Source organism: Embiotoca jacksoni, unplaced genomic scaffold (genome assembly GCF_022577435.1).
Source record: "Embiotoca jacksoni isolate LCO1_2020_lvr unplaced genomic scaffold, fEmbJac1.0.p SCAF_4, whole genome shotgun sequence".
Classification (NCBI taxonomy): Eukaryota; Metazoa; Chordata; class Actinopteri; family Embiotocidae; genus Embiotoca; species Embiotoca jacksoni.
The window spans coordinates 11,038,973-11,053,336 of record NW_027185392.1 but is presented as its reverse complement, the minus strand read 5'-3'; the positions used below and the strand labels follow the sequence as shown (position 1 = coordinate 11,053,336).

The following is a 14,364-nucleotide window of genomic DNA, read 5'->3' as shown; positions in this document are numbered from 1 at the left end:
TAAAATGTATGTAGTTCTCCTTTAACTGATTAAATGCTTGATTAAATGTAAACGGATTAAATGTTAGATGCCTCTACCTGAGCTTGCCCTTCAGAGAGTTGACTTCACGGTTCATGGCGTCTGCTGACTCAGTGGCATCTTCCAGCTCCCTCTGCATCTTCCTGCGGTAGGCGTTGGCTCTCGTCAGCTCCTCCTCCGTCTCCTCTAGCTGGCGCTTCAGTTGACGCATTCGGCTGTTTATCTTGTCCGCCTGCGGGGAGAAGTTTCACTTAGCAATACAGAAAAAAAGTGCCAAAAACAATACAAGCAGATCAGCAAGGATTCATGTCAGGATCAAACTACACAATAAGACTCCTCTCTTCTCTCTAATAATCTGGAAATGAAAAGTAAAAGTAGTTTAGTGACGAGGATCACCTGATCTTTGTATTGCTCCGTGTTGCGCCTCTCATCATCCACCTGTAGAATCATCTCTTTCAGCTTCTTCTCTGTCCGCCTGACCAGCCTGGAGGCCTGCTGGCGCTCCCTGAAACGATTAGCAGTGCAGTGTTAAGACTGAGTACAAAAGAGTCGTTTTGGACTGGTTTACAAAGGGATCATTTCACTGCCGCTCACTTTGACTCTATGTCAAGTTGCTCTTCCAGCTGAGCAATCTTGGCCTCCATGGTGGTAATAGTAGACTTATACTTGGACTTGACGGTTCCCTCAAGCTCCTGCAGCTTCAGTTTCAGCTCCTTGTTCTGGCGATCCAGCTGCGAACGAGATCCCTCCAGCCGCTGGGAGGTGCTGCGTTCTGCACCCAACTCTGTGGTCAGCTGCTCAGTCTGATGTCACAGACACACACACAGTAGAGATACTGTTAAAATAATGTATATTGTAAAGTAGTAAAGTCATTTTAGATTTTCTTCATCTTCCGTTTATCCACCGCAAAGCTCAACCTTCAGTCTTTTTATATGGATTTTCCATATTTTTGTCATTACTAAGCCAGAAATGTGCACACACACCCATTACCTTCCCCTGAACATTACATTTTTTTCCTTCTACTTCCAAACAAAAAGACAAAAGGATGAGCAGCTCAACAGATAACAGAAATACCGAGTGTCCTACCTGCAGTGTGGTTCTCTTCAGACGATCGTTGACCATCTCTGTGTTGAGCTGCTCTTCCTCCAGCTCTTCCTCCAGCTGGGTGATACGAGCCTCCAGCCTCCTCTTCTCATCTGCTAGTAGAGAACTGCCAACAACGAGTGAGTAAGAGCAGAAGTGACAGTTGACGTACTGAACCAAACTTGTAGGTTTCGTTTGAACTGACTATATTACAGTCGAAACTGTCAACTCTCATCTAAGAAATGGACTACAACCACATTTTTATAGTTTCTTTTTTTTCATGGTTGCAAATGTGCTGCTGAAACTTGAGCATGCATACCATTACAGCTTATATGCATTGTGTGAGTGAATGTACTTCATTTCTTCTAATATACACTGTATATTTGGTTCATACTTCTTGCAGTTGCTGCCGTTCATCTCTTCCTGGAGCTCATCTCTCTCGGTCTGAATCTGTCTCTTGAGTCTCTCTGCAGTGGCCAGATCCTGGTGGAGATAGGAATTTATAAAGATTTTAAAGCTCAGTCGCACAGAGGCTGGTGATACAGTATATACTATCTATAACATTTAGTCCTGCAGGCAGGCCTCAGATCTTTCAGTTGCTTGTCTCCATTGTTTTATACCTCCTGGAAGTGCAGGGAATCTGCCTCCAAAGACTTGAGCTTCCTCTCCGTCTCCTTGGCCCCGTTGACAGCTTCCTCTCTGGACAAGCGGAGCTCATCCACCTCCCTCATCTGCTCTTTCATTAGGGCCTGTAGTGTGGACATGCAGACATCAGCTCTGAAGTTAGACACTTATCATTGCAAGGGGTTTTCCAAACAAAGTATGTTTCTCTCAGTGTTTACAAGACTGTGGACTCACTTCTGAAAGAGAAGGTGTCTAACGGACCAAACTATATATTTTCTGTGCTTACATAACTGTAGGAGTTACCCATGAAGCTTTTGTTTTTGAATTGATTGGACATCAAATATAAGGGCCGTCTGTTGTTTTTACAAATATGTAAACAGCACCAGAAAACAAAGAATATGTAGCAAGTTGTTTTCTAGTATTAATCTGTATTGTAACCTGTCAGCAAATTTTGGTGGAAAGTGGCGCCAATTACTTTTCAATTGTCTTTGTTTTCGTTCATATTATTTTTTTTATATTAATTAGTGATTCAGTTATGCAAAACCAATATTGCAATAACCATGCTCGTGTGTATACATGATGATCCATGCAAATATTACCTGGAGTTTTTTCAGCTGTTTGAGGGCCTCATCCCGTCCCTTGTTGGCTGCATTGATGTGGGTTTCGAGCTCTGCTAGGTCCATCTCCAGTTTCTTCTTGGATGAGAGGGCCTGAGTGCGCTGCTTGCGTTCATCCTCCAGCTCCACCTCCATCTCACGCACCTGAAGCAAGTGAGTGTAAAAATGTAATTTCCAATTTGTAATGTCTTGTGAAGAACCTAAAAATCGTGTACTTCAGAAATCATTGATTCTTCTCTCGTACCTGTTTAACGAGCTGTTTCCTCCTCTCCTCTCCCTGCTCGTCTCGGGCCAGCAGGTCTCGGTCAAACTGGGCCTTCATGGCCTGCATGTTGACCTCCAGACGCAGTTTTGCATCTTCTGTGGCCTGCAGCTCGTCCTCCAGCTCCTCCAGCTGAACTCTCATCTCCTCCAGCTGCTGCTCCATGGCACGCTTCGACCTCTCCAGCTCATGAACCTGCAGACGAGAAGTTTGCATCGTTACACATTCAGTATTTTGGAGCAGTGAAAAGGCTCAAAGATTATAAACAACACTTTAACAACTGCTGAGAGCAATATTAAAGTCTTTGTCTCCAGTGTTGACATTTTAGCAAAACCAATTTCCTAAATAATTCAGAAAGAGTTCATCTTTCTTGGTTGCTCTCCGTGCATCAAAAGACACCACTGTGTTCTCTTACGCTCTTGCCGACATCATCCTTGGAGGACACCAAGTCTTCCATTTCAGCTTTGAAGACTTTATTGGCTCGGTCCAACTCGTCCTTCAGGTCTGTCATGGTCTCCAGCTCGCGGGCCAGCGTCAGTGCTCGTGTTTCCTTCTCCCTGGCTTCAGCCTCGGCCTTGTCACGCTCCTCAGCGTACTGAGTAGAAATAGCTTTCTCCTCTGCCAGCATCTAAGGACAGGAATGATCAGGAAGGGAAGTCAATAATCCAAAGGAAACTGAACTGAAAACATTAGCTAAGACAAACAACCACGTTTTAAGCTTTGTGACCATGCACTTTTATCAAATAAAGCTTACTCAGACCATTAATGAACACTTTTGTTCACATTTAACCAACGTAAGGTATTCTGGTTAATTATTGCATTAAATGATAATGTCTGAACCTTAGTGAGGTTTAAGCATCATCTCCTCAACAAGTCGTAACACGCATTATCTACAACAACCAGATGAATTGTACAACCAAAATGTTTTTTAGAAACAATTTTGTGGTGATAATAAATTACTCTTTTGGCCCTTTTCTTTTTCTTGTATTGTTATCCTTTTAGCAGCGATGTTAAAATGTATCATTTGTCTGCAACTTTTTATGCTGCAGGTGTTGAGCAATGTCTTCCTTGTTTATCAGTTTCCAAGCTCAATTGGACTTAAAAAAAAATATTAGATATACATCAAATTTTACAAGAAAAATGTGAAACATTTTAGTCCTTTATGCCTCTTTGCTTCGGGCACAGAATACACAGCTGACATGATACCTGATCGAACTTCTTCTGCTTCTTCTCCAGGTTGGAGACGATCTGCCTCAGGTGGTCCTGGTCCACCAAGAGGTCGTCCAGCTCCTGCTGTAGACGAGTTTTTGTCTTTTCCAATTTGTCGTAGGCTGCCGTCTTCTCCTCCACCTGTTGCATCATGCTGTCTAACTCCCGCTGGACTTTCTTGCGGCACTCCTCCGCCCCCTCCAGCGACGTGACTTCCTGATCCAGCTTCTTCTTCATCTCTGCCAGCTGAAGACAGAAAACAAAATGAGATGTGGGTGAATTGGGAGGCATTTTCAACTTCTGGTGACCTAATCAAGTTGACGGTAAGGTGGAAGGTCCTTCTTTACTGGCAAAAAAAAAAAGAAAAAAAAAAAAGACCATTCAGTAGGTGGAATAAGGAGAAATTTGTTTCGGTCTTATAGATTTATCACGGACTCTGCAAATGTCCTCTTATTTAGCATTTTTATTGGTTAACTGTTTAACAGATAACTTTGTCACCTTATTTAAAACAACACTAAGATTTTACAGCAATGCCAGCAGCTCTTTGAGGCTATACTTGTGCTGCTTACATTACCATGTTTACCATATTTGGCAAGTCAGATGGAGATGTCATTAGTTTTGCAGATTGATTACCAATTTCATGATTACTGCTGATCTAAAAATCAAAAATTGACTCTTTTGAATGATGTGTTAAATAAATATAAATGCTGTGCGTTAACAAGGGACTTTGGACCGACCTGAGTCTGCAGAGTGGAAACTTGCTTCTCCACGTTTTTCTTGTTCTCCTCCTCTTCCTCCAGCATCTCCCGCAGGCCATTCTGCTCGTCCTCCATCTGCCTCAGGCGGGTGGACAGGGAGAGCTTCTGACGAGTCTCTTCTTGGAGCAACTCCTGGATTTCAGTACAAGAAATATCACGTGAGAGAAGTCTCCTTTTAACGGCTGTCTTTTTGCTCTGTTTTTTGCGATTTTTGATTTGGCAAAATTTGCACAATGGAAAGCCATGCACCAGCTTGCTATTATCAGTTCCTGTTTGAAATGTTACCCCTTAGTCCGTCACTGAATTACTATAAAAATAAATAAAAAAATCTTCCAAACATGATTATGAAGACCATGAACAACAAGTACTTTTCTTTTCTACACAGGTTAATAGTTGTGTATTTGTGATGAACCCTGGGTATATTTTGATGTCCTCAGAAAGTGTTAAATATTTTTTTTTTATTTGTGTATCACATCTGTGTTCAGATTTGAGTGAGGAAGTGCCATGGGTTAATGCACAGTAACATATTATTTTAGATTGTAAGACAAAAAGGAGTGTGTTAGATATCAAAAGGAACCATCTGATAAACCAGTGACAAAACATGTATGCATTTGTGTTTGTACCTGTGCGTCCTGCAGCTGAGACTCCACAGAAGAAAGGTCCTTGCTGGATTTGATGTTTTTGCCCTCTGCTTCACTCAGGAAGCTGTTTACGCTGTCCAGCTCCGTCTACACACCAGATAGAAACAATTAATAAATGGGAGAAAACAGATTAATGTAATCCTAACCTCCCACTTCATCCCTCTTCAGAGAACTATCATGACAAACATCCCTCATTTCAAACATCCTTTACCCTCTGTGTAAACATTCAGTCAATCCTCCACCAGTAAACCACCTCTCAGAGACTGCTCCATCCATACCTGCATCTTGGTCATCTTGTCCGCAAACTCCTGCCTCTGTCGCTCACTTTCTCCAAATTTGACCTGCAGCTCTTGAACCTGGGATTCGGCCTTCTTGCGACGGTGCTCGGAGTCTGCTTTGCCTTGTGTCAGAGTCTTCAGCTCGATCTGGATCTCGTTCCACTCGCTATCCAGGGCCTGCTTGGCTTTCTCCACTGAAACTTTGTTCTGAAGGGGCGACACACGTGAGACATGTTACTGGTGTCATACAGATGTTTGGTGGTAATTTTATCTTCTGACCACTGTATTCATTACCCGTTTGGCCTGCTCCAGCTGCTCATTGAGCTCATCAAATGCCTGATTGTGTTTATGTCTCATGTCAGCCATCTGCTGCTCGTGAATCTTAGCGTCTTCCTCCAGGGACTTCTTCAGATGGGCAACCTCCGTCTCACGCTTGGTCCTGGATGGAAACAAATGAACAAGAAAAACTAATGAACAAGGAACAAGATGTGAGAAAAGGATGGTATATTTTCATGTGTTCAGTCTGTCTCTCCTCATCTCTTCCTCAATAACATTGTTTTTTCTTTGTACTTTAACCAACTCCACATGCACATATGACACACATCCATTCATTGCTGATAGAGCTGATTTTAAACTCAATTCTTGGTTTGCGTTAGTTTATTTCTAATAAATCTAACTTGTTTTAAGTGAATCTCTTGCATGATTTACCTACTTGTCACATTCTGTCAACCAGTTTGTGCCATCGAACACTTCAGTTCATATCAGGATAGCTTTAAATGTTAACATGTCATCCATCCAACAATCACTGTAATGTAGGGCTTCTCTGTTAGCCTCATGAAGACATAAGAGATATAGATACGGTGTGTCCTTATTTATATCATATCAGATGGTTAAGACAAGTGGACAAGAGGTTTTAAGACTGATTTTTTTTTTTTCCAATCATCATTTAGGTGATACTTTTTTTTTTTTTTTTAAATCGTTGTGAAATTCACATCTGTTAGAAACTATACAATGCTGAGCGTTACCTCAGCTCCTGCTGAGCTGCAGTGGAATCCAAAGTGTCCTCCAGCTCTGTCTTTAGGGCCTCCAGCTCCTCTCCCAGGTCCCTGCGGTGTTTCTCAGCTTTGGATCGTGCCTGCCTCTCCAGCTCCAGGTCCTCCTGCAGCTCAGAGATCTGGGCCTCCAGCTCCCTGATCTTTTTCTGGGCCATGTTCTTGGCCGCAGCCTCCTGTTCGATCCTGGAGGTCAAGGTAAAGAACTGATCAACATACACCTCAATATAAGCAACTGTGTTTAAAATGTCATGGAAGAGTATAAGTAAAGTGTCAGTGAGGGTAAAGACAATCCCTTTTTTATTTCGCAGCAGTAAAAACCTACACATTAAATATTGCCCTCACCTGGCCAGTGCAGCGAGGAGTTCCTCCTCCTTCTTGGCCAGCTGCGCTCGGAGTTCAGCAATCTGTGCCAGCAGGTCTGCAATCTGGTCGGTGAGCTCAGTAGAGTCTCCCTCAAGTTTACGACGGTTCTTATCCAACTCCTGACGTATCTTCTCCTCTTTTCTCAGACGATCTGTGTTTAAATTTAATTTTTTTCATGTTTCTTGCCTTTTTTTTATTTTTATTTTTTATAAAAAGTGGATTAAAAACACAATAAGAATCTAAAAAACAACAAACACTTACCCTCCAGTTCTGTGATCATGGCTTCATGTTTATTCTTGAGTTTCTGCAAGCTTTTGGATTTCTCTTCCTCCTCAGTCAGGTTAGTGGTGAACTCGGAGATCCTCTCCTCCAGCAGTTTCTTCTCCTGAGGTCAGCAGACAACAACAATTTTACTTGTGGTTGTTTTGTTTATGATGTACTTGTGATGGAATATTTCAGGGATACAGAAATATTTTTCAGGATTTTGAATTGATCCAAGTTGACACGTTAAATGTGACCTTGTTGAGCTTGTTGTTCTGGTCTTCCAGCACCATGACGTCGTCGTCCAATTTCTTCAGCTTGGAGTCCGTGGTGACCTTCTCCAACTGAAGCTTCTGTCTGGCTGCTTCCTCCTCGTCCAACTGCTGCTCCAGGTCCTGAAAGTACAACACAAACAATCCGTGATGGAAATGCAAAGTTTTTTCATCATATCTTACATTCTGTCATCGGGAATTTACTGACCGTGATGTTTGTCTGCATCTTTTTTCTTTCAGTTTGTAGCTGAGTGGCCCTGTCCTCCTCTTCCTCAAGTCGGGACTCCAGGTCATGCAGGATCTCCTCTAGCTCCTGCTTCCGGGTGGTCAGACGGGCTCTCATCTCCTCAGCCTCTGCACACAGCTCTGTCTCTGCCTGGAGCTGCTCCTGAAGAGCTAACTTCTCAGCATTCAGCTAGCAAAGTCAAAGTCAGAGAGGGAAAATTAAATTTCAGAGCTGCATCAGTCAGAAGAACCACACAAAAGAAAACCTAATGCACATCTAAAAAATACATTTGTAAATTTTTCACAGACTGAGTTTAGAATACAATAGTTATTAAGAAGACTGATCATAGTTTACTGCATTGTGACTCCTACCTGTTGCTGCTTGGTCTCAAATTCTTTGAGCTGCTCCTCAGCCTGCAGTTGTCTCTCCTTCACCTTGATCAGCTCCTCTTCCTTGGCCACCATTTCCTCCTCCTGCCGAGTCACTTGCAGCAGAGGCTTCACCTAGATGAAAAAAAATAACGTTATACAAACATATGGTGACTTTTCTGACCATAAATATTGGGGGAAATTTTTTTTCTTGTGCATAGTTTACTTTTTCGATCATTAAACTGTCATAAATTATTAGTAAAATAACAAAATAACAGAAAACTCCAGATTAATTGGAATGTATAATCATAAATGAGTAGCTCACTGGTTTCATGTTCATGTAATATGGTGTTTGTTCTCTGTGATTGTAAAGTGTATTGGGACCATTTTACATGGAGATATATAAAATTTACTTTTTTTTGTGCTTTTAATCATAAAAAAAAGCTTTTATAGTTTTTGTAAACTATGTTTTTTTTTTAATGTTTTTTTTTTAATGTTTTTTGTTATCTGTGTGCATGACACAGTTTTCAACATTGAGCTGCCACCAAATTAATCAGGTTTGGTTACTGGCAGCAGAGAAGTTATCATTCAGGTTTGTCATTGGCTCACAGCATCAGAAGAATAAACTTGTTTTAAAGTCTTCTGAACGGCTGAACAGCTGATTCTGAACAGGACTATTACCTTGTGTTCGCTGGGATCAACAACCAAACCCTTTGAAGAATAATACCACTTATTAACGTGGATAAATGTGACCAACTTGAACTGCCTTCATTATTCCCTTACCTTGGTGAAAAGTCTCCACCACTGCCAGTTCTTGAGTTTGAGGTAAGCTGCGCAGTTTCTCTGGATCACTTTCATGGCAGTCAGCTGCTGCGTTCTCTTTGTAAAGGCTCTGGAATAAATTAAAAAAATGCTCTCTCGTCATCATATTTTCTTTTCTTAGAGGAGCGGAGTAAAACAAACAGCATTGTGAAAAGGTGTTGCCCATATGTATAGATGCTGATTGAGGAAAATACTTTAAAAATGTTATGCATCAAATGACTCGAGCGTCATACTTGCGGGCCACATATCCTCTGCACCAGGCTTGGAAGCTGATGATCACATCAGTGATCTTCATGTCTCGTTCCTCCTCCAGATGGGCCAGGACTCCAGCTCTGAAGAACACTTTACTCTGACCGATGCGGTACAGATTTGGGTCCAGCTCCAGGGCTTTGATCTGACATGGAGGAGAGAGAAGTGACTTGGTGTTGCATGAAAAGAGAGTTTAGATGAAGCATTTCTTCCTCTTGTGATAAACTGCGGATCTCTGAAACTGATTTACTGTTCTCACCATGAGCACACAGGCTTGCTTGCCATCCATAAATCCCTTTGGAATAGCGCTAGGAGTGAGGATTTCATACCTGAGAGACAGAAGTTTGACTTCAATTGAATGTGGATAAAGGGCGGCAGTTGTTTTTAAGAATTCAACTTTATGATGAAAAATGCACTCAGGCACATTAACTGTGTCTGTATTTTACAGTCATCCATGTCGAGTGCATCCAATAGAACAAATAGCCTGTATATCATCGGGAAAAAAACAATGCTTTGAGGGGAGCGTGATCTCTTTAGAGTAGAATGAAATAAGACAGAAGTCAGACAGGTATGCTCTTTAAATATCACATCGTTGGCAATAAAAATACAAAACTTTTTGTAAATACAAAACTGTTTGCTGTCGTTTGTCACCTCTGTCTGAACTCCTGGAAGACGATGCGGTTGGGGAAGCCCTGTCTGCAGATACGAATCCCCTCTAAGACACCATTACACTTCAGCTGGTCCAGAACCAGGTGAGACTCCAGTTTACCAGCCTGAAGGAAAAAACAAAGACCATTATGAAGGATTTGTTCATGTGCGAAGGTTCTCTGGTACAATTATCTATCTCTCTAGATAAATATATATATAGAGAGATATAGATATAGAGTGACACAGAGAGAGATCTATATATATTTTTATATCTATATAAAAATGTTTTGCTTCCCTTATGAGCAAAACAACCCCATCCCATTTACATTCAGACAAAGGGTATTTAATAATGTAATGCACTAATAGATGCCCATCAACAAAAAAATTGGACTAGATCTGTGTATCTATCTATATGTATGTATGTATGTATGTATGTATGTGTGTATGTGTGTGTATATACAGTGGTGTGAAAAAGTGTTTGCCCCCTTCCTGATTTCTTATTTTTTTTGCATGTTTGTCACACTTAAATGTTTCAGATCATCAAACACATTTAAATATTAGTCAAAGATAACACAAGTAAACACAAAATGCAGTTTTTAAATGAAGGTTTTTTATTATTAAGGGAGAAAAAAAATCCAAACCCACATGGCTGTGTGTGAAAAAGTGTTTGCCCCCTAAACCTAATAACTGGTTGGGCCACCCTTAGCAGCAACAACTGCAATCAAGCGTTTGCGATAACTTGCAATGAGTCTTTTACAGCGCTGTGGAGGAATTTTGGCCCACTCATCTTTGCAGAGTTGTTGTAATTCAGCCACATTGGAGGGTTTTCCAGGACGAACCTCCTTTTTAAGGTCATGCCACAGCATCTCAATAGGATTCAGGTCAGGACTTTGACTAGGCCACTCCAAAGTCTTCATTTTGATTTTCTTCAGCCATTCAGAGGTGGACTTGCTGGTGTGTTTTGGATCATTGTCCTGCTGCAGAACCCAAGTTGGCTTCAGCTTGGGGTCACGAACAGATGGCCGGACATTCTCCTTCAGGATTGTTTTGGTAGACGGGAGAATTCATGGTTCCATTTATCACAGCAAGTCTTCCAGGTCCTGAAGCAGCAAAACAGCCCCAGACCATCACACTACCACCACCATATTTTACTGTTGGTATGATGTTCTTTTTCTGAAATGCGGTGTTACTTTTACGTCAGATGTAATGGGACACACACTTTCCAAAAAGCTCAACTTCTGTCTCGTCAGTCCACAGAGTATTTTCCCAAAAGTCTTGGGGATCATCAAGATGTTTTCTGGCAAAAATGAGACGAGCCTTAATGTTCTTTTTGCTCAGCGGTGGTTTTCGTCTTGGAACTCTGCCATGCAGGCCATTTTTGCCCAGTCTCTTTCTTATGGTGGAGTCGTGAACACTGACCTTAACTGAGGCAAGTGAGACCTGCAGTTCTTTGGATGTTGTTGTGGGGTCTTTTGTGACCTCTCGGATGAGTCGTCGCTGCACTCTTGGGGTAATTTTGGTCGGCCGGCCACTCCTGGGAAGGTTCACCACTGTTCCATGTTTTCTCCATTTGTGGATAATGGCGCTCACTGTGGTTCGCTGGAGTCCCAAAGCTTTAGAAATGGCTTTATAACCTTTTCCAGACTGATAGATCTCAATTACTTTCTTTCTCATTTGTTCCTGAATTTCTTTGGATCTCGGCACGATGTCTATCTTTTGAGGATCTTTTGGTCTACTTCACTTTGTCAGGCAGGTCCTATTTAAGTGATTTCTTGATTGAGAACAGGTGTGGCAGTAATCAGGCCTGGGTGTGGCTAGAGAAATTGAACTCAGGTGTGATAAACCACAGTTATGTTTTAACAGGAGGGGGCAAACACTTTTTCACATAGGGCCATGTGGGTTTGGATTTTTTTTTTTCTCCCTTAATAATAAAAACCTTCATTTAAAAACTGCATTTTGTGTTTACTTGTTATCTTTGACTAATATTTAAATTTGTTTGATGATCTGAAACATTTAAGTGACAGACATGCAAAAAAATTGGAAATCAGGAAGAGGGCAAACACTTTTTCACACCACTATGTTTGTATGCATGTATGTATGCATGCATGCATGTATGCGTGTGTATGTATGTATCCGTGTGTGTATCCATCTATCTGTGTGTATGCATGCGCGCGTGTGTGTGTGTATGTATGTGTCCATGTATGTATCTATATAGCTATCCATCTATCCATCTATGCACGTGCATCTATCTATCCATCTATGTACGTATCTCTATCTCTCTAGTCCAATTATTTGTTGATGGGCATCTATTAGTGCATTACATTACTAAATACCCTTTGTCTGGATGTAAATGGGATGGGGTTGTTTTGTATGCATGTATGTATGTTTGCTTTTTCATAAATGTCTCTTTTATTCTACATTACAATTAAATTGTTCACACATATCATATTACAGTGCATCTGGAAAGTATTCACAGTGCTTCACTTTTTCCACATTTTGTTATGTTACAACCTTATTCCAAAATGGATTAAATTCATTTTTTTCCTCAAAAGTCTTCACACAATACCCCATAATGACAGTGAAAAAAGTTTGTTTTTTTGCAAATCTATTAAAAATAAAGAACAAAAATATAATGTGTACATAAGTATTCACAGCCTTTGCTCAATACTTTGTTGAAGCACCTTTGGCAGCAATTACAGCCTCAAGTCTTTTTGAGTATGATGCTACAAGCTTGGCACACCTATTCTTGGGCAGTTTCTCCCATTCTTCTTTGCAGGACCTCTCAAGCTCCATCAGGTTGGATGGGGAGCGTCGGTGAACAGCCATTTTCAGATCTCTCCAGAGATGTTCAATCAGATTCAAGTCTGGGCTCTGGCTGGGCCACTCAAGGACATTCACAGAGTTGTCCCGAAGCCACTCCTTTGTTATCTTGGCTGTGTGCTTCGGGTCATTGTCCTGTTGGAAGATGAACCTTCGCCCCAGTCTGAGGTCCAGAGCGCTCTGGAGCAGATTTTCATCAAGGATGTCTCTGTACATTGCTGCATTCATCTTTCCCTCCATCCTGACTAGTCTCCCAGTTCCTGCCGCTAAAAAACATCCCCACAGCATGATGCTGCCACCACCATGCTTCACTGTAGGGATGGTATTGGCCAGGTGATGAGCGGTGCCTGGTTTCCTCCAGACATGACGCTTGGCATTCAGGCCAAAGAGTTCAATCTTCGTTTCATCAGAACAAAGAATTTTGTTTCTCATGGTCTGAGAGTCCTTCAAGCGCCTTTTTGCAAACTCCAGGCGGGCTGTCATGTGCCTTTTACGGAGCAGTGGCAACGCTGGAGCTCTGTCAGAGTGACCATCGGGTTCTTGGTCACCTCCCTGACTAAGGCCCTTCTCCCCCGATCGTTCAGTTTGGCCGGGCGGTCAACTCTAGGAAGAGTCCTGGTGGTTCCAAACTACTTCCACTTTTGGATGATGGAGGCCACTGTGCTCATTGGGACCTTTAATGCTGTAGAATTTTTTCTGTACTCTTCCCCAGATCTGTGTCTCGATACAATCCTGTCTCGGAGGTCTACAGACAATTCCTTGGACTTCATGGCTTGGTTTGTGCTCTGACATGCACTGTCAACTGTGGGACCTTATATAGACGGTGTGTGTCTTTCCAAATCATGTCCAATCAACTGAATTTACCACAGGTGGACTCTAATCAAGCTGTAGAAACATCTCAAGGATGATCAGTGGAAACAGGATGCACCTGAGCTCAATTTTGAGTGTCATGGCAAAGGCTGTGAATACTTGTGATTTTTTTCATTTTTCATTTTTAATAGATTTGCAAAAATAAAAAACTTTGTCACGTTATCATTATGGGGTATTGTGTGTAGAATTTTGAGGCAAAAATTTATTTAATCCATTTTGGAATAAGGCTGTAATGTAAAAAAAATGTGGACAAAGTTTAGCGCTGTGAATACTTTCCAGATGCACTGTATATCTCGTGTTATTTCACTGGTACCACAACACAAAACTCGTGGATTGATCCCTGCAACAGTTGCAGAGCTGCGTCCATCATCATGTACCTTCTTTTCGTGGTTGGGGATGATGCAGCGGACAAAGTTGGGGTTGGTGTTCCTCAGCGTGGCCATGAGGTTACCCAGCTGCTCCTTGTACAGCTGGCCCACGGTGCGGAACATACCCTTACGGGTTTTGAACGCTCCGTGCATGGAGTCCGACATCCCTGCCACCTTATCCAGGCCGACAATACGGTCCACTGTAAAGATGCAAAAACAGAAGTCAGATTTTTTTTTTTTTATATAACATTATTTTCTATCTGAATTTCTTATAATATTCAACCCTGCTGTCTGATGGCAGCTCTGTTGACCACTGTTTGATACTTCTACTATTGGCTCATTTTGGATTTGACATTTAACTAGAAATACATTTAAAACATGGAGTTCTTTCATGCATCTTTGTAGATGGGTGCACAGATAAATGAAATCATGCAAAAGATACTGTGGGAATAAGTGTAACGTTTCAGTCAAATCAAATCAGGCTTCAAAATGACAAATCTCACATTTACATTAAAAATAATGTGCAGAAATTTTACACTTTGTCTTGTGCAG

At 41.6% G+C, this 14,364-nt stretch overlaps 1 protein-coding gene across 1 annotated transcript in view; it reads right to left on the bottom strand.

Moving 5' to 3' along the window:
- Positions 1-14,364, bottom strand: part of LOC138208791 (myosin-9-like) — a 31,460-nt gene that overhangs the window by 1,238 nt on the left and 15,858 nt on the right. The window contains exons 18-42 of the mRNA XM_069166908.1: positions 13,822-14,012; positions 9,758-9,879; positions 9,366-9,435; positions 9,091-9,251; positions 8,819-8,927; positions 8,039-8,170; positions 7,650-7,856; positions 7,427-7,564; positions 7,170-7,293; positions 6,888-7,059; positions 6,516-6,728; positions 5,785-5,929; positions 5,491-5,697; positions 5,195-5,299; positions 4,551-4,703; positions 3,811-4,059; positions 3,020-3,232; positions 2,587-2,799; positions 2,325-2,486; positions 1,722-1,850; positions 1,496-1,584; positions 1,105-1,228; positions 613-821; positions 415-523; positions 78-250 (exon numbers count right to left, since the gene is read on the bottom strand). Of these exons, the coding sequence (XP_069023009.1) occupies positions 78-250; positions 415-523; positions 613-821; positions 1,105-1,228; positions 1,496-1,584; positions 1,722-1,850; positions 2,325-2,486; positions 2,587-2,799; positions 3,020-3,232; positions 3,811-4,059; positions 4,551-4,703; positions 5,195-5,299; positions 5,491-5,697; positions 5,785-5,929; positions 6,516-6,728; positions 6,888-7,059; positions 7,170-7,293; positions 7,427-7,564; positions 7,650-7,856; positions 8,039-8,170; positions 8,819-8,927; positions 9,091-9,251; positions 9,366-9,435; positions 9,758-9,879; positions 13,822-14,012 (3,919 nt within the window). The remainder of the gene's footprint in view (positions 1-77; positions 251-414; positions 524-612; positions 822-1,104; positions 1,229-1,495; positions 1,585-1,721; positions 1,851-2,324; positions 2,487-2,586; positions 2,800-3,019; positions 3,233-3,810; positions 4,060-4,550; positions 4,704-5,194; positions 5,300-5,490; positions 5,698-5,784; positions 5,930-6,515; positions 6,729-6,887; positions 7,060-7,169; positions 7,294-7,426; positions 7,565-7,649; positions 7,857-8,038; positions 8,171-8,818; positions 8,928-9,090; positions 9,252-9,365; positions 9,436-9,757; positions 9,880-13,821; positions 14,013-14,364) is intronic.